The 22506-nt window shown below is 56.5% G+C and overlaps 8 protein-coding genes across 8 annotated transcripts; 3 read left to right on the plus strand and 5 right to left on the minus strand.

Moving 5' to 3' along the window:
* Positions 1–742: 742 nt before the first annotated feature.
* On the plus strand, positions 743–3244 carry W97_07690 (uncharacterized protein; the record flags this gene model as incomplete). Its single annotated transcript, XM_007785607.1, has 1 exon — positions 743–3244. One exon carries the CDS (start codon positions 743–745, stop codon positions 3242–3244), a length of 2502 nt encoding a protein of 833 aa, XP_007783797.1.
* Positions 3245–4040: 796 nt separating this feature from the next.
* Positions 4041–7122, plus strand: W97_07691 (uncharacterized protein; the record flags this gene model as incomplete). The annotated part of the gene is made up of 3 exons (XM_007785608.1): positions 4041–4240; positions 4296–4764; positions 4813–7122. 3 exons carry the CDS (start codon positions 4041–4043, stop codon positions 7120–7122), a joined length of 2979 nt encoding a protein of 992 aa, XP_007783798.1.
* A 1175-nt stretch (positions 7123–8297) lies between these two features.
* On the minus strand, positions 8298–9449 carry W97_07692 (uncharacterized protein; the record flags this gene model as incomplete). Its single annotated transcript, XM_007785609.1, has 2 exons — positions 8298–9380; positions 9435–9449. The coding sequence occupies 2 exons, from the start codon at positions 9447–9449 to the stop codon at positions 8298–8300; spliced, it is 1098 nt and encodes a 365-aa protein (XP_007783799.1).
* Positions 9450–10085: 636 nt separating this feature from the next.
* On the minus strand, positions 10086–10508 carry W97_07693 (uncharacterized protein; the record flags this gene model as incomplete). Its single annotated transcript, XM_007785610.1, has 1 exon — positions 10086–10508. One exon carries the CDS (start codon positions 10506–10508, stop codon positions 10086–10088), a length of 423 nt encoding a protein of 140 aa, XP_007783800.1.
* Positions 10509–11581: 1073 nt separating this feature from the next.
* Positions 11582–12169, minus strand: W97_07694 (uncharacterized protein; the record flags this gene model as incomplete). Its single annotated transcript, XM_007785611.1, has 1 exon — positions 11582–12169. The coding sequence occupies one exon, from the start codon at positions 12167–12169 to the stop codon at positions 11582–11584; it is 588 nt and encodes a 195-aa protein (XP_007783801.1).
* A 1102-nt stretch (positions 12170–13271) lies between these two features.
* W97_07695 (uncharacterized protein) lies at positions 13272–16264 on the plus strand (the record flags this gene model as incomplete). The annotated part of the gene is made up of 2 exons (XM_007785612.1): positions 13272–15812; positions 15923–16264. 2 exons carry the CDS (start codon positions 13272–13274, stop codon positions 16262–16264), a joined length of 2883 nt encoding a protein of 960 aa, XP_007783802.1.
* Positions 16265–17067: 803 nt separating this feature from the next.
* W97_07696 (uncharacterized protein) lies at positions 17068–18711 on the minus strand (the record flags this gene model as incomplete). The annotated part of the gene is made up of 2 exons (XM_007785613.1): positions 17068–18537; positions 18589–18711. 2 exons carry the CDS (start codon positions 18709–18711, stop codon positions 17068–17070), a joined length of 1593 nt encoding a protein of 530 aa, XP_007783803.1.
* Positions 18712–19481: 770 nt separating this feature from the next.
* W97_07697 (uncharacterized protein) lies at positions 19482–21967 on the minus strand (the record flags this gene model as incomplete). The annotated part of the gene is made up of 4 exons (XM_007785614.1): positions 19482–20849; positions 20906–21001; positions 21217–21789; positions 21854–21967. The coding sequence occupies 4 exons, from the start codon at positions 21965–21967 to the stop codon at positions 19482–19484; spliced, it is 2151 nt and encodes a 716-aa protein (XP_007783804.1).
* Between the last annotated feature and the right edge of the window lie 539 nt (positions 21968–22506).

A 22506-nucleotide genomic window follows, 5' to 3' on the forward strand; every position in this document is an offset into this window, starting at 1 on the left:
TATCCTACTCATGGTACATCGCCTGAGGCAGATGGCATTTTGCCTAAGATACAGCCATACCACGTGGCACGAAGATAAAGCAATTGGCGTTCACGAATTGCTGCTCTGCCATCGCCCCCGATTAGCCTCTTGTGCTCTATGAGCATGGTATTAAGCTCTTGAATCAGGCTATATCTATCTAGATTCTAGATCCATCTTTGTCAGCAATAGTAAGCAATGCTTGTTCTGGGGTAGCCCGCTTTCTATTGGCCAGCCGCCACACAGAGGGTCGCTCAACCGGAGCAATCGAAGGCGGCGCCAACCCACAAGCCGGCAGCCCGCCGACGATGGCTGCATCTTTGGCTTTGAGGCTTGTGTTGCATAAGCAGACCGCTGCCCATGGCATGTCCAGTCAATTTCCTATGATCACTGTGAAATCCACCTCTCCCTCTAGTAGACACGTCGGGAACACTGCTCTTCGTATCGAACACCGTTCGTTGCGTCCTCTGCATCCCCAAATGTGATTCGTAACTCTCTCCACCAAACTCCTGTTCCAAAGTCCTCGAGTCTATACCAGAACCGCAGTCTCATGCTCAATAAACTTCCTCTGTTCAAGCTCTCGTCTATGGGCTACCGCGACCGCGTAGCGGCATATTCAGAGAAGCCCGCCGTGGCATCAGCGTCCATATAGCACATCGTACTATAACACCCATCATCTCCATTAGTTCATACATGTCTGGTTGCGCACTACAAACGAAGCGTAATGGCCTCAAACTCGCCAGACGACCATGTCTCCCCAGTCCCCCGCACCGCCTCCGCCGAGTATACCACCCACAACAGCCGCATACACAAGCCATCGGTCTCCTCCGCTTCCGCCAATGGCGCTTTCAATCCCCGCTCTTGCACCACCTGCCGCCGGCGCAAAGTAAAGTGCGACAAGAAGCAGCCATGCGGCAACTGTACCAAGGCCCACATCGACTGCATCTTCCCTGCGCCAGGGCGTGCGCCGCGTAAGCCACGGAAACCACAGGATGCAGAACTCATGGACAGGCTGAGGAAGCTGGAGGGCGTGGTGCAGAGCTTGGGCATGCAGGTCGAGGAGGACGTGATGGGGAGTGGCGTCTCGCGGCTGCGGCCACACCAACAAGGCTCACAGAGCAGAAAGAGCTCGGAGGCGCAAAAGCAAGACGAGCTAAGCACACGAGAGGAAGTTGGGAACTGCTTCAAAGCTCAGACAAGTGAAGCCGACCTGGAAGACAACGCGGCGAGGTTTGGGAGGCTTGTGGTGGAGGAAGGGAGAAGCAGGTACATCAACAATAGCTACTGGGCGAGTCTGAACAATGAAGTGGAGGACCTGAAGGCAATGCTTCACGAGTCCTCAGACGAGGAAGAAGAGGACTATCCTTCGCCGTCCACATCGCATAGTGGGACAAGCCATCACGGTTTTATGTTTGGCTTCAGTTCAACGAGCGTCGACATGGTCCCGCTGCACCCAGCAGCAGAGCGAATACCTGTTTACTGGCAGATGTACAAGGAGAACATCGATCCTATAGTCAAAATCCTCCACATCCCGAGCATAGAACCAAAGATTTTGGAAGCGTACTTGGACCGTATACCCAAGGGTCTCGAGGCACTACTTTTCTCCATTTACTATGGCGTAGCTACAACCCTCGACCATGAACAGTGCCTAACTCAACTGGGCGAAGAGAAGGACATTCTGATCAAGAGATATCGCTTTGCCTTCGAACAGTCCCTAGCGCGAGCCCATTTCCTTACAACAGACGTCGAAGTCATTGTTCTCCAAGCCTTCGTCATCTTCCTTATCCTCCTCCGTCGTAACAACGATGCCCGCGAACTTTTTACGTTGGCGGCTGTTGTGGTACGCATAGCTCAAGCGCTTGGTCTACACCGCGATGGCAGCCACTTTGATATTCCTCCCTTCGACATTGAGATGCGCCGACGGCTGTGGTATCAAATCTGCCTTGTCGATGTGCGAGCAAGCGAGGACCACGGCTGTGATCCGACGATATTCGAGGCGAGCTTTGACACGAAGATGCCGCTCAATGTTAACGACAGCGACCTGTCCCCTGATATGAAAGAGTTGCCTGCAGAGCGCCTTGGCCCCACAGAGATGACGTTCGGCCTCATTCGCTTCGAAGTCGCCTCCGTTCTCCGCAGAATCCAGTACACCCCGCTCGGCCTCAAGACGAAATGCAGCGGGACGTACGCCATGGCGTCGCTCCAGCAGAAGGAGAAATGGATACAGCAGTACCACCAGCGGCTTGAAGAGAAGTACCTGCGTCATGCGGATATGAGCGTCCCGCTCTATTGGGTTATGGCGACAGTGGCGAGACTGGTTGCGAGCAAGATGTGGCTGATGCTATACCATCCTTTCCAGCGCCTCGACGGCGGCGCGAGCCTGCCGCAGGGGATCAGGGACAAGCTCTTCGTCACAAGCCTTGAGAACGTGGAGTACGCGCTCCTGCTGTACACTGAAGCACGGACGATGCGGTGGAGCTGGCTCTTCCGCACCTATGTCCAGTGGCACGCCATCGCCTTCCTGCTCTCAGAACTCTGCGTGCGTACAAGAGGTCCGCACGTAGAAAGAGCGTGGAGGGCCGTCGAAGCCACGGCGGCGGCGAGGTGGGAGGACTCGCATGACCAGAAACAGAGTGCGCTGTGGAAGCCTTTGAGGAAGCTGATGACGAGGGCGCAAGAGGCGCGGCAGAAGGCGCTGGACGAGGACGGAGACGCCGAGTTGCCGGAGACGGCGCCGACGCTGCCGCTGCGGTCAAGCTCCTCGCAGCCATTTGCGGCGGCATCAGGACTGCCGACTCCAGCAGCACAGGATACTTTCGACATCACGCAGATGTCTTATCCACAGTTCGCTGTGAACAGGGAAATACCGTTGGGCAACAGCCTGATGACCCCCTTCAGGCCCGTAAGCTTCGGCCCGTCAACCGGACTGACGCCTCAACCGATCACCATGGCCTCTGCGGCGTCTCTTTCACCATCCTTCGACGCCGCACCAAGGTTATCAGCCGAGATCATCCCAGAGCAGTTCAACCTGGACGCCAGCTTTGACTGGAACGCTCTCAGCGACCAACTCGACAACCAAGCTACAGGAACTGGGATTGTGAACTGGGAGAACTGGGATGACGCCGTTAGGCAGCTTGGAGACGAACTGCCGATGGACGTCGACGGGACTGATGGGATGAGTCTGGGTCTGAGGCCGACCATTGGAGGAAGTCATTATTGGTATTAAGGACTGATCGGGTCTTCCGGAGATTGCGGTTTGGACAGCAGGAGAAGCGTCGTGCTGCAGTCTGTTGCATGGAGCAACTCTGGTGGGAACTTGCTTAAGAGCATTGAACATGACTGTGCGTGTTTCACGGTGGTCACTCTTGTATATACCCCCTCTCACAGTACTTCAGCCCTGTTAAAGACTCACCGCGTGGCTAAATGGTACTTAAATATCTTCCTGGTAACGAAAGTCATTGACATCTCAAGGACTGCTTCCTTGTAAAGACCGGCAAGCATAGTGTGCTTCGTTAACACCCCACGATGCGCTCACAATCAAAACAAAAGGAATCTCTCAGCGTTCCATACGGAACCATACAGCAGGTTGACCTTGCACCAAGCCTCTGAGGTCTCCCCTCGATGCAGTCGGCGTTTTAGTAACTCACTTCTGATCCTGATCTCACGTTTGGTACGTGATCGGTACTGGTAGTCTTGTAACGATAGGATTCTAGCTCCAGATCTGTCGCAAATTCGTGTCGAACAATCTGGAAGCGTAGTGCTGGCCGCGGGTACGGCTCTCCGTCAACAGCTGCGGCGGCGAGCTGCGAAGATGCAGGGAGAGGCGGCGAGGAGTGGATGTTTCAACGCCATCCGAAATTCTACCGGTCACTATTTACAATTTCCAACCATAACACCAAGAAAGTAGGTACGCACAGCGCACAACTTCACCACACCAGCGTCCGAAGCCGTCAATGCCCCCGCGAAGCTTCTGCAGTCCGATCTCTCCAGACAAAACCTGATAAACGTATAAATCTCCAACAATGACCGCCTCCGACGGCGCGTCCTCCATCTCCGTCACCGTTCGGGTCCGTCCATTCACAATCCGAGAAGCTGCCCAGTTAGCGAAAACCGACGACGGGCCCTTTTTCCTCGGTGATGGCTCACTCGCCTGTGCGCCCACTCCTCAGCTGAAGCAAAAGGGTCTAAAACCGGTCATCAAGGTCGTCGACGATAAGTGCTTGTACGGGGTAACGTCGTGCCATGTGGGGACTGGACGCCGCTAATGGGTACTGCAGAGTGTTTGACCCTCCAGACGACAACCCGGTGCAGCGCCTGAGATCCCAAGGACCGCAGGGAAAGCGAGTCAAAGACCAGACTTTTGTTTTCGACAAGGTGTTCGACGAAAACACCACCCAGGGCGATGTGTACGAAGCGACCACGAAGACACTACTGGACAGTGTGCTGGAAGGATACAATGCGACGGTGTTTGCGTATGGCGCGACTGGCTGCGGAAAGACACACACCATTACCGGCACGGCACAGGCGCCTGGCATCATATTCCTCACGATGCAGGAGCTGTTTGAGCGGATACAGGATGTACAAGAAGAGAAAGTAACAGAGATATCGCTGTCCTACCTGGAGATCTACAACGAGACGATACGTGATCTGCTGGTACCGGGCGGGAGCAAGCAGAGCCTGATGTTGCGCGAAGATGCGAATCAAGCAGTGTCGGTAGCTGGCTTGACGAGTCACCATCCTCAAAATGTACGCGTACCCCAAAAACATGGAAACGATACACACTGACTCCTGCAGGTACAAGAAGTGATGGACATCATCGTACGAGGCAACGAATACCGAACAATGTCACCCACCGAAGCCAACGCCACCTCCTCGCGCTCGCACGCCGTACTCCAGATCAACGTCTCACAGAAAGACCGAAACGCAGATGTCAACGAGCCCCACACCATGGCTACCCTAAGCATCATCGATCTTGCAGGAAGCGAACGTGCCAGTGCGACGAAGAACCGCGGCGAGCGGCTGCTCGAAGGCGCCAACATCAACAAGTCTCTCCTTGCGCTCGGAAGCTGTATCAATGCGCTCTGCGACCCTCGGAAGCGCAACCATGTCCCGTACCGCAACTCGAAACTTACCCGTTTACTGAAGTTCTCCCTCGGCGGCAACTGTCGAACTGTGATGATTGTCTGCGTCAGTCCCTCTAGCGCGCATTTCGATGAGACGCAGAACACGCTCCGGTACGCGAATCGCGCGAAGAACATCCAGACCAAGGTGACGAAGAACGTTTACAACGTCAACCGCCACGTGAAGGACTACCTTAAGAAAATTGACGAGCAGCGCATTCTCATTGATGAGCTGAAAGCAAGAGAGAAGGACCAAGAGAGAGTCTACTTTGACAAATTCCACAAATCAACCGAGAAGAGGGATGGCATTGTCCGAGACGGCATTTCAAGGATACGCAGTGCATACGAGTTCTCAGCCGCGGAACGACAGGAGAGGATCAATACTATGAAGAGACTCCGGCAAGTGGAGCGCAGAATTTCCATGCTCTCTGCGTGGATAGCTGGCTTCGACGCTGTGACGGAAATCAGAGAAGACGAGGAACCTCCGAAAAACCTGGTAGCAACGCGCAAGACTGCTTTAGGTATACAGGCCGAACTGGAGAGCAGCCGGCAGCATTACCACCAGCGGCTGGCGAAGAACAATTGGGAACGCGCCGTAGAGACCGCAGTGCAGACCGGCTTGAGGCAATTGAAAGAGAGCGACGGGGCCAGCGACGGAAGCGAGGCTTCGAGCTTGATCCGCGAAGCAGAGCTACTGAGATCAAATGCCGACCGAGAAGCCTACACGAGCGTCCTGGAGCAGGAGAAAGGCGGCGATGCAGCCATCATGCAAGTCCTGCTGCAAGCACACTTCGAAACTATCGCAATCCTCGGCCAGATCATGATAATGGACGAAGCGGAAGCGGTAAAGGCGGCGAGAAACCTGCTAGGAAAGATAAGCACCGCTTGCTTAGACGCAACGTCCCAAGTCATCAAGCCGGATGGTGGCCTACCTATCACCGAAGCATTCCCGCCCACGAAGTCCGGTACGCCTAAGAGGAAGAAGGCGGCAAATCTGATGGCTCCTTCCCCAATGCGAGCACCGATATCCAGACCGAGTCTGCTGGATGCGCCTCATCTGGGCTCGTCTCCGATGAAAGGCTCTCCCAGGAGGCGTAAGATGGGCGGTGCGAAGAAAGGAGTAACCTTCACCCCGAAGAAGAAATCCCCGGTCAAGAGCCTGAAACGCGGCGTCCGATGGAAAGATGACACTGAAGACGGCGCTCTAGCTGAATTCCAAGTGACGCCGCAGCCCATCGAGTCGACACCTGAGCAATCGACTGTCGAGCTCCAACCACCCCCGTTACCAACCCTTGTCTCCGCCTCCGATCTCGAATCCTCCCCCGTCCCCGCACCACCGGAAACCTCCCTCGACGCCAAACCCACCAGCTCCCGCTTCCAAACAGGCTTCCTGTCCAAGAAATCTCAAGGCTCTCCCGCACCCCCAACACTAAGCTATCTCTCCTCCGACTCCGAGCACTCCCCCCTCCGCGAGATGGCCGCAAACAGCGCACCCCACCGCTCATCGCTGCACCACGTCTACACCGCCTCCGCCTCCTCGGACGTAACACCAGCAGACAGCGGCGGCAACTCCTCATCCTCGGACGAAGCTGAGAAATCCTGGGGCCTCGACGGCGCGGACGCGAAGAAGATCCGCACGGCTATAAAGCGCACCTCGTCCTCAGGCCGGGACAGCAGGACGCATAGAAGGAGAAGCCCGACCGCGACGGCGCAGGGAAGCCCGCCGAACGAGAACGCGCTGTTCACGGCGAGTCATGCACGGCGGATGGGCACGCGGGAGCGGGAGGAAGCGCGGATGAGCGTGCTGAGTCCGAGGACGGCGCCGGTTGTTAAGACGGGTGCGAGGAGGACGACGACGATGGGGGAAGAGAGGGGGAGGGAGAGGGAGGGGGTCAGGAGCGGGCATGTGCGGGTTTCAAGTACAACGCCGACGCCGGGGAGTGTGAGGGGGAGTATCATGAATAGCAAGGGCGTGTGGCGGTAGAGCGTTCCTGTCCGTCGTTCCTAGACTTCTTTCTCTGATCAAAACATTGACACGGCCTCTACATTCTCTGGGCAGGTATTGGGTGACGTGCAAGTCTGGGTTGCCCTGATAGGATCTGGCGTTTCGGAGCAACGTTGTCTTTACTGCCGTCTGGGGAGCATCCGGTCGCGATGTCGGCTGGAGTCTGCGCAGGACGGGGTAGTGTTGGGGCCGTCTTTCTTTTTAGCAAACTGTATGATAGTACACATCCATGCAACGCGGCCTGGCAACCGAACGGCCAATACAGACTAAAGCACTGTCTTTCTATCCTTGTTTGACCTCTGGTCTTTGTTGACAGCTCTTAAAGACCGATTTGAGTGTGAAGCGGTGAATGCGTCTCCAGCAACCAGGCGTTGCTGTTGTTTCCGCGAAGGCTCGAAAGTGGTCCGAGATTCCGTCTGATAGGGTGCCAAAATTTTTCAAGCGTAAATATGCGGCCCGCTGACGAAGCCTGGAGTTAGAACAGTTAATGACTATGCCGACAGCGGCTGAGTAAAGTCAACCTAGAGAGTAGGCGGAGAGTGGGAGAAAAGCAAAGCGTAAGATTGGTACAGCGAGGTGTTTCGAGGACACAACGCATCAGCCCGCTGCTGCTAACTCACACGATGAAAGTAGTAGTAGTCACTGCTAATTCTGCGAAGTGTTTTGAGATTTTTAAACGGGTTTGACTGAGGAAACGGTAGTCTGGGTTAAGCATCTAGAGAAGCGCAGTGGTTCAACGAGGTTGAGGAAAGGCTGTACGAACCACGTGACCTACGTTACGATTCCCATCAACATCAAAGCGTAGATACAACGGACAGAGCAGATAAGAAAAATTCAGCCCCGAGACGATAAGGCTGTAGGTATTTTGAGCGACATCGCAATCCATATGCCAAAGCTCGCCCAAGTGAGTCTGGCTCTAACCCTTCATAACCCATCAAATCATCCGTTCGTAAACAAGACTCCATAACGCCCCAGCTACGCATTTCCCAACCCAGCGTTTCGTTAGCCACAGAACACCGAGTCAACCGTCCGAGCCATGTACCTTTAAAGACCAAGTCTTCCCAGATGCCATCCACGGCTGTTCCGAACCCTTTCTGCCTTCCAATCATTTTGCCTCTCCTCACAACCCCGTGCACATGCCAGAGTACAACCGGTCAGTAGAGGCTTTTCCTCCGTCTATCACGTCTATCGTCATACCTAGAATCGTCCTCCCACCCTGAACTCGCCTTCCAGCCTCCCTCTCGTCTGCTCCCGTTAGGCTTCCCCTTATCATACCCCCTCCTCTCGAGCTCATTCGCCCCAAGGCCACCGATGACCGCCCCTGCCGCTGCAGCTAGCCTGCTGCCTCTCGCGAACTCACTTCCGACGAGTCCACCGGCTAGAGCCCCAACTACAGTGGAAGCCAAGGCCGTCTTCCTGTTTCTGCTGCGCGAGCGCGGCCTCTTGGACCGTCGGGATTCTGTGACCGAGCTTGGCGAGCGGGGAGGTGAGGAGTTGCGGTATTCGTCTAGGTCGCGGTCGTAGTAGTCTTCCGGTGCGGATGGATCGTCGGGAAGATCGTACCTGGACTTGGAGACGTGGTTGTAGGGAGCGGGATAGGCGTTTCTGGAGGTCGGAGGCTCGTAAGGTGGGTTTGGGTAGGCGGGTTGCGGGTAGGTTATTCTGGGCGGAGGCGCGACGCCGCTCGAACGCGCGTAGTCGGCGCTTGCTGCGTAGCGATCGTTTGTAGTATAGTCTCTTGGATCGTAGGTGGCTGGTCCTCGGTACGGTGGTGGCTGCGGATAATCGTAGTGTTGCCGCGCTTTGTGGCCGCCACCCCCTCCGCGCCCCGGATACCGCGTTCTCTCGTCGCTATGCCGTGAGTGGTCGCTCCGATAACCGTTCTCATCATCATATCCCCTCCGATGCCCTTCTCCTCTCCTGTCATATCCGTTGCTTGAACTTCGCGCTCTGCCTCCATGGTATCGTGAATCTGGATATAGATCTCCCGGGTTGTCGTAACCAAGTCCGCTATCCCTCACAGCGCCGGCGACTCCGTTTCTTGCTTGGTCCACTCGACCACGGGGTGGCTCATCGGGGTAATCGTCGTTCTTGTAGTTGTTCGGATAACCATACTGCTTCTGATCGTTGTTCCAGTTCGGATGGTGGCCATGTAAATGCGGTCTTTCTGGCATATGTTCGTAGACTCTGTCGTAGTATTTGTCCACGCCTTTGTCGATGCCTTCGAACCCAAGTTCCTACTATGCGATCAGGATTTGCAGCAAAGTCTGCGACGGAGAAGCAATACTTACGACTAGGTCGTCCATGATAACGGGAGCGGAGCTTGTGGATTCGTGTATGTGCACGGAGTCCAACGCATGGATAAATGTTAGCTCGCGATAGTCATGATGCCGAGTTGTGAAGGCGCTGGCGCAAACCAGATGATTAAGAAGGCTGGGCCACGTCCCTGGCAGGGTTCATGCAGGATGATGAGCGGGCGGACGCAGGAGAACGAATTGCCTTGCCGCACGTAGCGCAAAGCTTGGCTGACGATCAGGTGTGGACCTGGAATGGCTCTGGAATGGCTCTCGTGGGGGAAGCGGTCACGTGAAGATCCTTCAGAAGTCGGGTGTGAGCCTTGAGCCATGCCCGCCTCACGCCGCCTCACTGGAGAGAGGATTGAGATATGCTAACAGTTGGTACAGTTGATACAATTGATCGTGAATCCGACGCACTCGCTCAATGTTTTGCTGTCTACTCTAAACGCTTGAATGACAGTACAGACATTCCATACCAGGCTGATCAATTCGCATCCTGCGAAAACATCCCAAGGCGATGCCTGAGCAGGCCAGCGATTAGCTGTCAGCTTCCGCATACCGCCTGATACATAAACCAAATCCATCTACTCCGTCGGGCGCCAAAACATCACTCCAACCATGCTTCCCAAAGCGCGGCCATCCAATCTAGGCCTTGACGCCCGCGAGCAGCTTCACGTGCTGGCTCGGGTGCGTCTTGTCCACATTGCCCTTCGCCATCCTCTTCATGACAAAGTTGCCGTCGATGTCGACATCCTCCTGGAGCTTGCCGTTGGCGACCCTCCACTTGCCGGCGATGGTGAGAGTGCCGACTGGCGGGTTGGCGTTGACGAGCGTGTCGACGCCGCCGGCGACGTTTGTGATGGTGAGCTTGTAGGTCGTCTGGCCGATGGGCTTCCGGTCGGTGACTTCGTAGACGGCTTTGCTCTTGGGGTCGCCGGACAACATCTTGTAGGAGATGATTTCGGGTGCGAGGGCGTGGATCATGACTTCGTGGTTCTGGACGGCGGCAACGGCCTGGGCGTCGGTCATGCCGGCCGGGATGGGCGTGGAGACGGAGGTGGTAGGCATTTTGAGGTGAACGGAGAGATGCTTTGGTGTGTATGGGAGGTTTGTGGTAGTTGAAACGCTTGATGGATGAAGAGCCTTTGGGAACTCTCACGGCTGATATATACCTCTGCCTACGCGGAGCCGCCTTGTCCACTTACCTGTACCGCAATAAGCAGCTCGCTGCCCGAAAGTCCGGTTGACTTAGGGGCCTGACGCCGTATGTGAATGGCCCTTTACAGCTCGGCATCGTCTTACAGCCGAGCGACCTCATCGGACTTTGAGCACTGCCAGGTTTGACCCGTCGGATCCCCAAGGGACAGCGGTGCAACTGACCAATCAGCGCTTCTGGATGGAGTGTAAGTATCTTCAAAGCTCCACCATCGGCAGGCTCGGCCACGGCTCCGCAGTGCTTTCGCGGGTGCTACCGCAGCAGCTAAAACGCGGTAGCTTACAGAGTGGTGTGAGCGGGCTGGAATTGTGTGTTCCAGGAAGAGATGGAGAGGCTGAGTATTTGTCTCAGGATGCTGGTCATCTAATTTTAGATTGAGGCTACCTCTCCTCACACGAGGCACCTTGCCGATGCTTTGCCACCTGGCCAACTCGGAGTTTCCAAGTTGAAGCCGAAGGGCAGCTTTACGGGCTGCTGTTCCTCGGGCGCACTTGGTTTACATGTTTTCATATTTTGAAAGTACGGATTATGGGGAATCCAAGCATCAGCGGCTCAGTGATTTCCAACTCCACCTCATCTCTCTTGATACGAATTAGCTAAAGGCGTAAACTACAGCGTAATGGCCTTTGACAAGCGTAGATGTAGACGAGGCAAGTCCAATCAACTCTTCTCGTACCACGCTGTATCCCAAGAACATTTCCATCTCACCGGCCGTTAGGTTACAGACCTGCCGTCGAGCCTTCCAATGAGCGCTGTTCGGAGGTGAATGGCCATCTGGTGTCTTCGTCGACTTGCGGCAGAAGCCACTTCAGCCGTTGCGCCAGGACTTCCCTAGGCATGGAACCCGCGTATGCAGGATGAGATTAGGAATTGACCCGCTGGAGTGGGCTCCCTAATGCAACGGGGATCCTTCCGGGCCCAGCCGTCAACCCGCAGACGAGCCATACCCACTTCCAAAAACAGAATCGGCCTTCAGCCTCCGGTCCCAGACAACCACGCCGCTGCTGATCCTCTTGAACTTTACAACTCTGGATTCCGGAATGAACTCCTCATCCGTCTGCTCCCTCTTCCACTCCCTGATCCGTTTCTCCATCTCACCCACAAACCGGTCTTCGTATACCACCACGTAGTCGTCGGCCTCAAAGCTGGGATCCCAAAGGAGCTTGTGGAGCACGTCCCGTGCTGAGCGGAGCTTTGGCGTCGGCGAGGCAGAGTGCTGGGTGCGTTGCGCTTGGCTAGGGGAGTATGAAATGATGCGGTTGTTGGTGGATGATTCGATTCCTTCAATCTCGTCGTCGGACAGGGCGGCTTCTGCCATACGTTGGGAGATGAGGGCACGGATGTGGGAGAGATCTTGCCCGGGGTGCTGCGTCTTGAGAGCTTGTCTATACTGCTCGAGCAGTTCCGAGAGAGGTCGTGTGTCGGATGGGGTTGCTGAGAGCCGCCGCGCTGTGCTCGTGGAAGCTGTGTCGGCAGCTGTGCCTTCGTGTGCGGTGGTTTGTGGTTCAGCCATAGTCGCACGTTGGGGGTTGCTTATTGCTTGGACTGACTGAAGAAAGACAAGTCTTGTTTATGCCAAGCACGGCAGTAAGTGTACGCTCAGGAAACCTATGGAGGCTCTTTTTGGAGCTATCCGGAAGTGTCGGAGAAAGTAGATTTAGACTGGAAAACTGCTCTTTTAGAGGGAAATACAAATGACTCCCTTCGCTCCTGCCGAGTGAGTCACGGCAGGCCACTTGGATACTCCGCCTACCTCTACGCTTGCGCCGCACAGGTCGAACGGTAGTTCGCGATCACTACCTAGGTAGCTGTTGCCGCTGTAGCACTGCCATTTGAGTCACAGGCGGGCGGTGTTGACGGTGCCCTGACGGTTCAAGGGTTTCCTCAACTTAGGTGACAGATCTGGCCGTGCTTCGTCTTTCCGGTCAGGATCTCGGCGATAGGCTATGACCCGTTTGACAGGTTGAGAAGCGCTTCGATGCTTACCTAGGTACTTTGCAGACTGGACTAGGAGGAGCGGGCGCCGGTCCAGTGCAAGATGTGGGTGCAGACGCGCCCGAGCCCGGCTTCTGGCGGCCTTCTCGAAGGGCTTAGCCGCTTCAACGGTGCTTAGGGATGGAGAACTCCACCACCCCGCCGTTTGTGTGTCTCATTGTGGTTTCTTCAGCGATATCCCATTCTCCCTGTTGTTCGTACGCTCAGTAGCTGTGTAGCCATCCTCTCGGTGCAGCGGGAGTCAAACCCTCCCCTTCCCACCGCCTGGAGCGCTCCCCAGCGACGCGACCTTTCAAGGCTTGCACGAAGCGAACCCCGCGGTGATCGACACCTGACCGCCCACGATGATATCAGCTCCTTGGTCCCCTACAGAAGCTTAGGGAGCTTGCGAACCCGCTTAATGACTCGCCAATCCCGACCTGTCTTCTCACCTGGAGAAAACACTCCGTCTGCTGTCTGATACTCTCACTGCTAACAGTCAGCTTCAACCTCAAAGCACATCCGGGCGCCGAGACTTGCACAGCCCTACGCGCGATCGTCGGCGCGTGGGACCCGCGAGCGACTGCTCAACCCTTCGCCGCGCACTTTTACTGTGTCTCTACCTCCATATCATCCTTGCCATGCGACGCTCCCACCGAACGGGCGGAGGCCCAACAACCTACGCCAGCAAGTCAAACGCGCCGCCAGTACCCGATCCTATCGCATTGATCAGATCCTACGACTCAGAGGCAAATACAACGCGCCCGATACGACCCTCTCCCCTTACAGCATCGACGATACAAGGCTTGCCGTTGGACGTGTTCGACAGACTCCGATCCTTCCCTCTCTTCGTCTCCGCACCAGACACCTTCCTTGCCGCCATTGGCACGCAGCTGCGCCCGCAGGTACACCAGACGAACGACTACATATTGACCGAGGGAGATGATGCGAAAGCCATGTACTGGCTGGTGCGCGGCGCGGTGAGGGTGGCATCAAGGGATGGCGAAAGCACATATGCTGAGCTCAAGCCTGGAGCTTTCTTTGGCGAGATTGGCATCTTGATGGACATCCCACGGACAGCGACAGTCATTGCCAACATGCGGTCTTTGGTCGTGCGACTGAACAAGGAAGACCTGGCCAAGGTGCTGCCAAACTTCCCGGACGTTGAACGTGCGATCAGGGAGGAGGCCAAAGAGCGTCTCACTATACTGGAGCGGAAGAAGAAAGAGATGGGCCATGGCGGTGTGCAAGATCCTGGGAATGCGCTCTTGAGGAATGGGAAGAGGACGCGCCAAAGCCTAGGCGGGGATGTCGTAATGGGAGAGGCTGGGGCAATAAGAGATGGAGAGGTTGTAACCACCAGCAAGAAGAGAAAATCACCTAGCCCAGGGCTGGCAGAAGCAGCAGCGTCGAGCGCGTTAGGCAGTGGAGCCGTGAATGTGCGACAATTGCTGAAGGAGCTACCCCTTTTCTCAAGCTTGCCAACTGAGATCCTGCATTTCCTCGGGCTGAAGGCGCAACCGCGCACATATCCTCCTTTCACCGACATCATCAAACAGGGCTCTCAGGGTCACGACGTGTTTTTCATCGTGCGAGGAGAGGTCGAGGTCGTTGCAGATCCGCCACCCACAAAGGATGGCAAGAGGGTGTCAAATCCGCTTGACCCGAAGCCTGGCGGCCCTCCGCTGGTCAAGGCGCGTCTGAAGCCTGGTCAATACTTCGGGGAGGTCACGAGTTTATCTTTGGCCCCTCGACGGACTGCCACCGTACGCTCAGTAGACTCCGTGGAGTGCTTACTGATCAGCAACGATGTGCTCGAGGAGCTTTGGCAAAAGTGTTCTCCAGACCTACGTCGTCAGGTGGAGGACACGGCGAAGCAGAGACTAGAGGCCGCAGAAAGCTCTGACGTACTTATGATAGACACGGGAGATAGCACGCCGCCTATCAGCGAACTCGTCATTGCAGATCTAGGACCTCGAAAAGCGAGGAAGAAATCCGTCCCTACAGTAACATTTTCAGAGATCGACTACGCAACACCAAGCCCTCTAAGCCCGCTAAGCCCCCTAGAAGACAGTCCCAACATCGAGCCTGCGGATCCAGATCCGTTTCTGAATGTGGATCTCGACAACGTGAGGTCGAGGTCAAGAAGAGGCTCTCTTGCGCCGCCCGCGCCCTCAGCGGAAGCACCACCATCCCCTGACCAGAAGGTACCGAAGTCGCCCTCACCAGTGAACGGACAATGCATCTCGCCATCGCCGCTGAAACCGAAGCACGAAGCTACACCGCCGGAACCATCGCTTCCCATTAAACGGCCCAGGGTCTTCCGAAGGACGACTCCAGGTGGGACAGGTGTACTACCTGAAGCCGTCCTCATTCGCGTGTTCCAGCACTTCGACGTTTACGAACTCATGCAGCTACGGCTAGTATCGATGCACTGGGCGAAGCTTCTCACAGACTCACCAGACATCCTCCATGTACTCGATCTCACCAAATACAACCGCCGCGTCACCGACACCACACTCAACGAGATCATCTGCCCTTTCGTCGGCAACAGGCCTCGGATCGTCGACATCAGTAACTGCTTCCACGTCACGGACGAAGGCTTCACAGCGCTCGCCCTCCAGTGCGGCGCCCACGTGACATCGTGGAAGATGAAATCAGTCTGGGACATCACCGGCCCCGCTGTCCTAGAGATGGCAAATAGAGCCAAGGGTCTCGAGGAAGTAGATTTCAGCAACTGCCGCAAGGTGGGAGACAATCTCCTTGCCCGCGTTGTCGGCTGGGTTGTGCCAGACATCCCTCCGGCTACCCATCATCACCAGCAACAGCATCCGCCTAACGGACGGACAAGGCATGGAGGCAAAAACCACAATCAGCCTCCGCAGCCTCCTCTCCCCGCGGGCACCGTGATCGGCTGCCCGCGGCTCAAGCGGCTGACCCTGTCGTACTGCAAGCACATCACAGACAGGAGTATGGCGCACATTGCCGCGCACGCCGCCGGGAGGATCGAGTCGATCGACCTTACGAGGTGCACGACGATCACGGATCATGGCTTCCAGCAGTGGAGCATCTATGCTTTTCCGCGGCTGAGCAAGCTCTGTCTGGCTGACTGTACGTATCTGACCGATAACGCGATCGTGCATCTTAGCAACGCTGCGAAGGGGCTAAGGGAGCTTGATCTGGTAAAGCCCTCTCTCTTCCCCCTTCACCCCCCTTCCCCCCTTCCCTAACCCAGCTAGTCAGGTAAACATCAAAGATATCGTCTTGCTGATGTGGGGATGTTTGTTTCTAGTCCTTCTGCTGCGCCCTTTCCGACACCGCAACCGAAGTTCTCTCCCTCGGCTGCCCAAACCTCACGCACCTAAACCTCGCCTTTTGCGGCTCCGCGGTGTCAGACAGCTCCCTGCGCTCCATCGGCCTGCACCTGCTCGAGCTGAAAGAGCTGTCCGTGCGCGGCTGCGTAAGGGTCACGGGGACAGGCGTCGAGGCTGTCGTCGATGGCTGCCATCAGCTTGAGCTGTTTGACGTTAGCCAGTGTAAGAACCTTAGGGGGTGGTTGGAGGGAGGGGGGATTAAGCGGAAGGGGAAGGGGGTTAGGTTTGAGGTTGTTAAAGGGGGCAGGGGGAGGTGGTGAGGTGGGGAAGGGGGGGTTTGGCCGGGATTTAGGAGGAGGTATATCAGGGGGATTTGCTGGGGATCTGGGAAGTGGATGTTCTGGCTATGTTGGTTATGTCGGTTGCATGGTCGTGGAGTTTGCTCTTCGTCAATTTCTCTTCCTCTCTTGCTGTTCGCCTTTTGCTTTTTGCTTTTTGCTTCGCTGGATGGATCTCCAAGCTTGTCGATATCTGTGATACCACGAGGTCTGGAGCATTGGAGTGGATGGAACAATCTTGGATTCGGCTTGAGAAGGGTGCATTGAGCGGTGTCGAGCAGCTGTCAACTCGAAGTTCACGCCGGCTACAGCTTAGGATTTTGCTCCGTGGTGACCGTAAATAATGGCCGGGTCGAGCGAGGTTGTATGAGTTGAATTTGGCGACCGAGCTGGAGCCGTAGTCGTCTCGCTGTGTGAACACTGGTATGGATCCTGTAACGTACGTGGCATTCAAAATAAGAGCTGGGCTTCTCGAACGTCGTGTCTCCAGCAGATCTTAGCGTAAACTGTTTTGCAAGTGCATCTTCAGCTCGATTGCAGGTCCAGCTTGGCCATATGGCGCGGAAACTTTCGCCGTCTGGCAACCTCCGCAAAGCCAGATCGTAACGGAACAGTGACAGCTGTAAGAATAATTTAAAACTATAATGTTGCGATGCACTAAGAACAGAGAGGTATCAACGACGTTCCCAAAGCCAACTCCGGGTTTCCAAAATAAGAAAAGGTGTACTCCAAACCCCAATCCAAATCCAATCCAAATCCAATCCAAATCACGGACCCAGCCGCGACTACCGCCACGAGGCTTCAGCTGGATACCTCCTCCCCCCAACGCCATCCACAGACTGCACGTGCCTGTGCCCCATCCTCACCCTCTCCCTATCCCTGTCCCTCTCACCACGATGCCTCTCCCGCTCCGTCTCTCGCTCCCATGACGGCTCCCTGAGATCAGCCGCTGCTCGCACATACCCTTCCCTCCAGCTCTCGGCCCTCCTCCTGCCGTCCAGTACTTCCTCATCCTTGTACCTCGTCGCCGGCCTATTTCCACTATAGCCACTCCTCCCACTCGTCACCGGCCTCCCGTAATTGGCATAATACGCATGCGCAGGCTGCAGTTGCGCAACCTGCGCCGCGAACAGCGGAGCTTTCGAGGGCCCGTACGCAGACGACGCCGCCGCCGCCGTGGGAGGCATAGGCACATCGCCGTCTCGGCCGTAGTCAGCCGAATACCGCCGCCCGGACCCAGGCTCGTAGATGTGCGGGAGGTACTCGCGCGGGCTGTGCGAGGGTTCGTGGCTTCTCCGGTGCCGGAGTGTCTGACCCGGAGTGTCTGAATCCGAGGTCGACTCTGTCGACACCAGGCTGCCGGCTCTGATGCGGGTCTCTTGGCGCGAGGGTGCGGCGGGTCGTTGGGGCTGGTACGGCTGCTGGGAGTGCTGTGCTTGATGCTGATGCGACGGCGGCGAGCTGCGTGAGGGCGCTGTGGCGTATCGATGCAGGCCTGTGGGGGTCGCATCCTCCTCGTCGTCGCCGTCGTCGGGGGTGTAGCGGTCGGCGAAGCCACGCTGGCGCTCGGTGGTTCGGTTCCAGGGCAGATGCGGCGCCCAGGCGTGGCGGACGCCCTTGATGAACTCGCGCGGGGAGCGAGGCGGGTTTTTCGAATAGCGCCGGATCATGGTGGGGCGGTTGCGTTGGTTGCGGTAGAGGGGGTCGCGGAAGTAGGCCGCGGCTCCGTTGCGCTCGTCTGCTGAGCTGTCATCGGGGCTTCGTGCGCGTCGCTCGCCTCCCCCTTGGCGGCCGTCGGTGGGGGGTTGCTCTTCTGCTTCGCATTGTTGGCGTAGTCGGTCTGAGACGCCTTCGTACCAGCGTACCATGTCTGCGTCCGGCTCTCTGGGGAAGGACTCGGTGGGGAGGAGCTTCGGGAAAGGCTGGCCGGTGCTCGGGTCGATGATGTCGAGCGTAGCGACAGCGTTTTGGAGGAAAGGGACATGCTCTTCGGGGCCCAGCAGCAGCTGGATGGTCTGCCAGGTCACGAAGCCCTTCTTCTTCAGCGCGGGTATATTAGGCGTGCCGTAGCCATCGTCGGTAGGCGTGGGTTGGAGCGAGTGTAGGCAGCCGAGCGACTTGTAGATGAAGGCCATGGACTGCGGGGGCGTGTCGATGAAGAGGATGTCGTAGTCGCCGCCGACTGCGCGGTAGAAGGCGGCGAGCTGGGACGGGGTGATGTCGGGTCCATCGCTGGGTTGGTCGAGGTTGCGACTCTGGCGAAGATGTCAGCGCCGTTGATTGAGAGCACAGATGGGGAGCGGTACTATGAAGTCTGCAATGCCGGCAAGCAGCCTGTTCAGCAGCTCTGTACCGCACTTGTCGGGCTTGAAGAGGTAGCCCCAGTACTGAAACGCTTCTTTCGGCTGCGCATCCACGGGCTCGGCCATGACGAGGATAAGACTACAGCATGAACAGATCCTGCGCTTTTGCACAGCGGAGCAGCAGTTCCCCGCCTTAACTCTTAACTAGGTACCTATGCTGCCTGACTCTTGCACACCTGCAGGCACGCTGACATGGGCAATGCTGGCTTGCAGAGGTTTAAGGTTCAAGGTTCAAGGTTCAAGCCACCGGTCGTTCCTGGCGCATCGCGTAAGGGGCCATCTTAGGAGGCGTAAGAGATGCAAACGAGCGCAAGAGCGTCAGCTGCTGGCCTCATGCGGCAGTCGGCAGTCAGCAGTTCCGGCTTTGCTGCCGTGGACCAGCCCATGTTGCGGGAGGGGAGTGATGGTGACGGCCGGCGTGGCAGTGAGTCGTGCCTGGAGCCTGGAGCTTTCAGGTGCCCGCCTCAGCAACGCTGCCCCGTGTGAGCGCCTCCGACATCGCCCGCGACACAAGGCGCCCGGCCATCGCTCCCAGCTGACTGCATCATACACATCACGGTTAGGTTTTGGTACAAGAGACTTCGCTGTTGTTGCACTTCTGTCAGGCGAACTTCAAAGCAGTGGGATACTCTCGTTAACTTTTGCCTCAACGTGGATAGCAAAGCAAGCGTGCGAATAACTCAGTGTATCAATTCCTGGCCCGAGCTCGCGTCACAACCTAGGTACTCTCACAATGCTGCCTCCAAATCATGAGATGGATGTTTTGAGATACAGTGAATGCTCAGACGGTCATAATGCAAAAACACCCTGACAACCACGCCCAACAGCGAGCAAATTTAGTGCTCCAACAGCCTCAAGCTACCCTGGACCACCACGTTCTCCAAGATGGACCCTGGTGGGATATCGATCGTGCTACCCTCGGTAGCGACGATGATGACCGTACCCTTCATCGTGACACCCCGGCCTAGGTTGACGGCACCGGTGATCGTGAGGTGGTCGAGCTCGACAATCTTGGGAATGCTTGGGATGCGCGCCTGGAAGCTGGACACCTTCTTGAAGTCGCTGCCCAGCTTGATGAGAGGAGCCGGACCGAAGCGGTTCGGGTCCATCATGAGCTGGCCGTGCTGCAGCGTGTACAGATCCGACTTGACGAGCATGAGATCCGAGCAGGTCTTGACGGGCAAGAAGCGTCGGCGGGGCACGTTGACACCGTGGGCACCGTGGAAGTGACGGATGGCAGCGCCGACAGCGGTCTCGAGCTGGAGGACGCTGAGATCTGCCTCGCCCTTCTTGTCGGCCGGGATGGACTTCCCGTTCGGAATAATCTCCATGGCCAGTTCGTTGTTCTCGACAACGCGCTTGACCGCCTTGAGGTTCATCCAAATGTTGTTGGTGTTGAAGTACTTGAACTTCTTGATCGACTTGAACTCGTTGACGTGCTCCTTGGGAACCTGGGCGATTTCGAGCAGACGTGCCTGGCCTTCGTAGTCAATGATGGTACCACCCTTGACGTCGGCCTTGGTCTTGTCAGTCAACTCCATGATGTACTCGGCCTTGGAGTCGACCATGTGCTGGAGGATCCGTAGATCGACCACAGCGCCCAGGTTGTCCGCGTTGGAAAGGAAGATGATCTCGATGCCGCGGTCAATGAGCTTGTCGAGGATGCCGGAGTTGTACATGGATTCGAACACGTCACCGTGCCCTGGTGGATACCAGTTGGCAATGTCGGAGTCGGCAGACTTGGGCGCGGGTAGCAGGGAGTCCTTGAGAATGCGAGGGTATTTTGACTGGTTGAAGGTCATGATGTCAATGTTGTGGCCTTCGTACTTCTTGATGATGCTGGCGGTGTCTGCATCGGTGTTGAAGGAGTTCATGAGCACGAAAGGTACGTTGACATCGTATGTCCGGTTGAGGTACTCGATCTGCCTGACAGACAAGTCGAGGAAAGACATGCCGTCTCGGACTTCGATGACGGACTTGGGGCCAACACAACCCATGGAGGTACCGAGACCGCCATTGAGCTTAACTACGGCCAGCTTGTTCAGGAAGTCGATGTTCTCGGAGGCGGGAAGATCGTTGTAGTTGATGACCTGCTCTGGCTTCGGCGGTGCGATGCGCGACCACTCAATGGCGTTACCCTTGGCCTTGTCGTTTAGGTATCTCCTGAAGAGGGCGAAGAAGTTGTCCATTTCAGTTTCGAATCTCTGTCGTATCGCGTTAGTAAGTGTTCGGTGCCATTACAGATATAGTCTTAGCTAACCTTCTTCTCTTCAGGGTCCTTGACTGTATCGCAGAGGTTGTTGAGAGCATTGCGCATTTGCGACGCGGCGACAGAGGTCTGGGTGTTCTCGAATGCCTGTCATACAAAGTACTGGTGAGCTGTGGAACTACAAGTGTGCAAAATTGTCATGCATTAGGCGGCCCCGGATGTATGTGTTGTCGCCAGACCTGTCCGAATGGTGGGGCCCTCGCCGTGCAACAACCTCCGCTGCCTGGCTTCTCCGCCCCATGGTCACATTGAGCAGAGTGAAGAAGTACGCTGGTTCAGGGAGGTGTTTCCGGTATTATGACCTTCTGCGAGTCCACATCCATAGAATCGAGGAGTTGTTCTTCGCATTGTCCCGCCAGATATGATTGGGCAGTTCTTGCATCGTTGGAATGCCATGTAGCAGGCCCGGGCTGTCCGTCCAAGAGGGCGAGCACCTCAGCCTTGACATCCTCGTCCGACAACCGTTCAGGGATATCGAGACCCGCATCGGAGGCTGCCTCAGGTGTGTCCAGTGTTCCCCCATACAGTATGACAGAGCCTTGCTGCTGCGGCTCGTCGAAAGAGAAAGCACGCGGCGAACAGGAGCGACAGTCGAACATGCCCGGATGGCTGTGGTGAGAATTTTGCTCATCCTCGGAGACGAGGTCGGTGGTGCCGTCGTAGTACAGGACATCGATGTTACCACTTCTATGAACGCAAAACTGGCGAGCAGGTATATTGGACTCTCGTATAGCAGGGGATCGCCGAATTTCGGGTTTCGCAGGGAACGGTGCGCCTGCGGCGTAATGATGCAGGGCCCTCTCGTCGGCCAGGATAGCCTCGTCGATGGATACGTCGAACCCAAGTCGCTGCGCAGCAAACAGGCGGCCAGAGGTCTTTGGATTTTCCATATCGAGGGCCGGCCCAATGGCATGAAAGGAGCTGCAGAGCTTCACTTACCACATGGGATTGAGTCTTGCCATGGTGTTTCCTGGCAAACCCGTCTGAGTCGCCATTGCCCGCGGCAGACGGCTTCAAGTGCGAGGGAAGAGCGTCCTTGACTCTGGCAGCCATTGTGATTGATGCGTCTCTGCGAGGGAAGTGGTGGGAAGGAGAACTGCAGAGAGCAACGGTCAGGAGCTGTGACGTGTTTGCTGCAGAAGGAGGGGAACTCACGCTCAAGCGAAGATTGTGAAACACGGCTGAGGGGGCTGCCGAATTGGGGAAGCAGCTCAGTGAGTAGGCAGAGGGCAGGCAGAGGAAGAGCGAAGCAAGAAGTGAGCAATTGCAAAGGAAGAAGAGCAGGTTGCCGCTCTTTTATGGGAATTTCTTCTGAGGGAGCAGCTGGCGCGTTGGCGCTAGTGGGGGGACGGGATCTAACAAGAAGGGTTGGGGGGCTCGGGGGGCAGAAGAGTCGGCCCACCCACCGCCCGCTCGAGCTGAGGCTGCTCAATTCGGGGTGCCACCGTTGGAGCTTCGGCCTTCCGACAATTTTCCTGAGCAGAAGAGTGGACAGCGAGCTCAAGGGGCCTTGCTGGCTTTGGAAAGCTCATCCTTGCCCTTGTCACTCCCGCAGCAGTGCAAACACTCAAAGCACCATGCCAATTGCTTCT

Source organism: Coniosporium apollinis (genome assembly GCF_000281105.1).
Source record: "Coniosporium apollinis CBS 100218 chromosome Unknown supercont1.44, whole genome shotgun sequence".
NCBI lineage: Eukaryota > Fungi > Ascomycota > Dothideomycetes > Coniosporium > Coniosporium apollinis.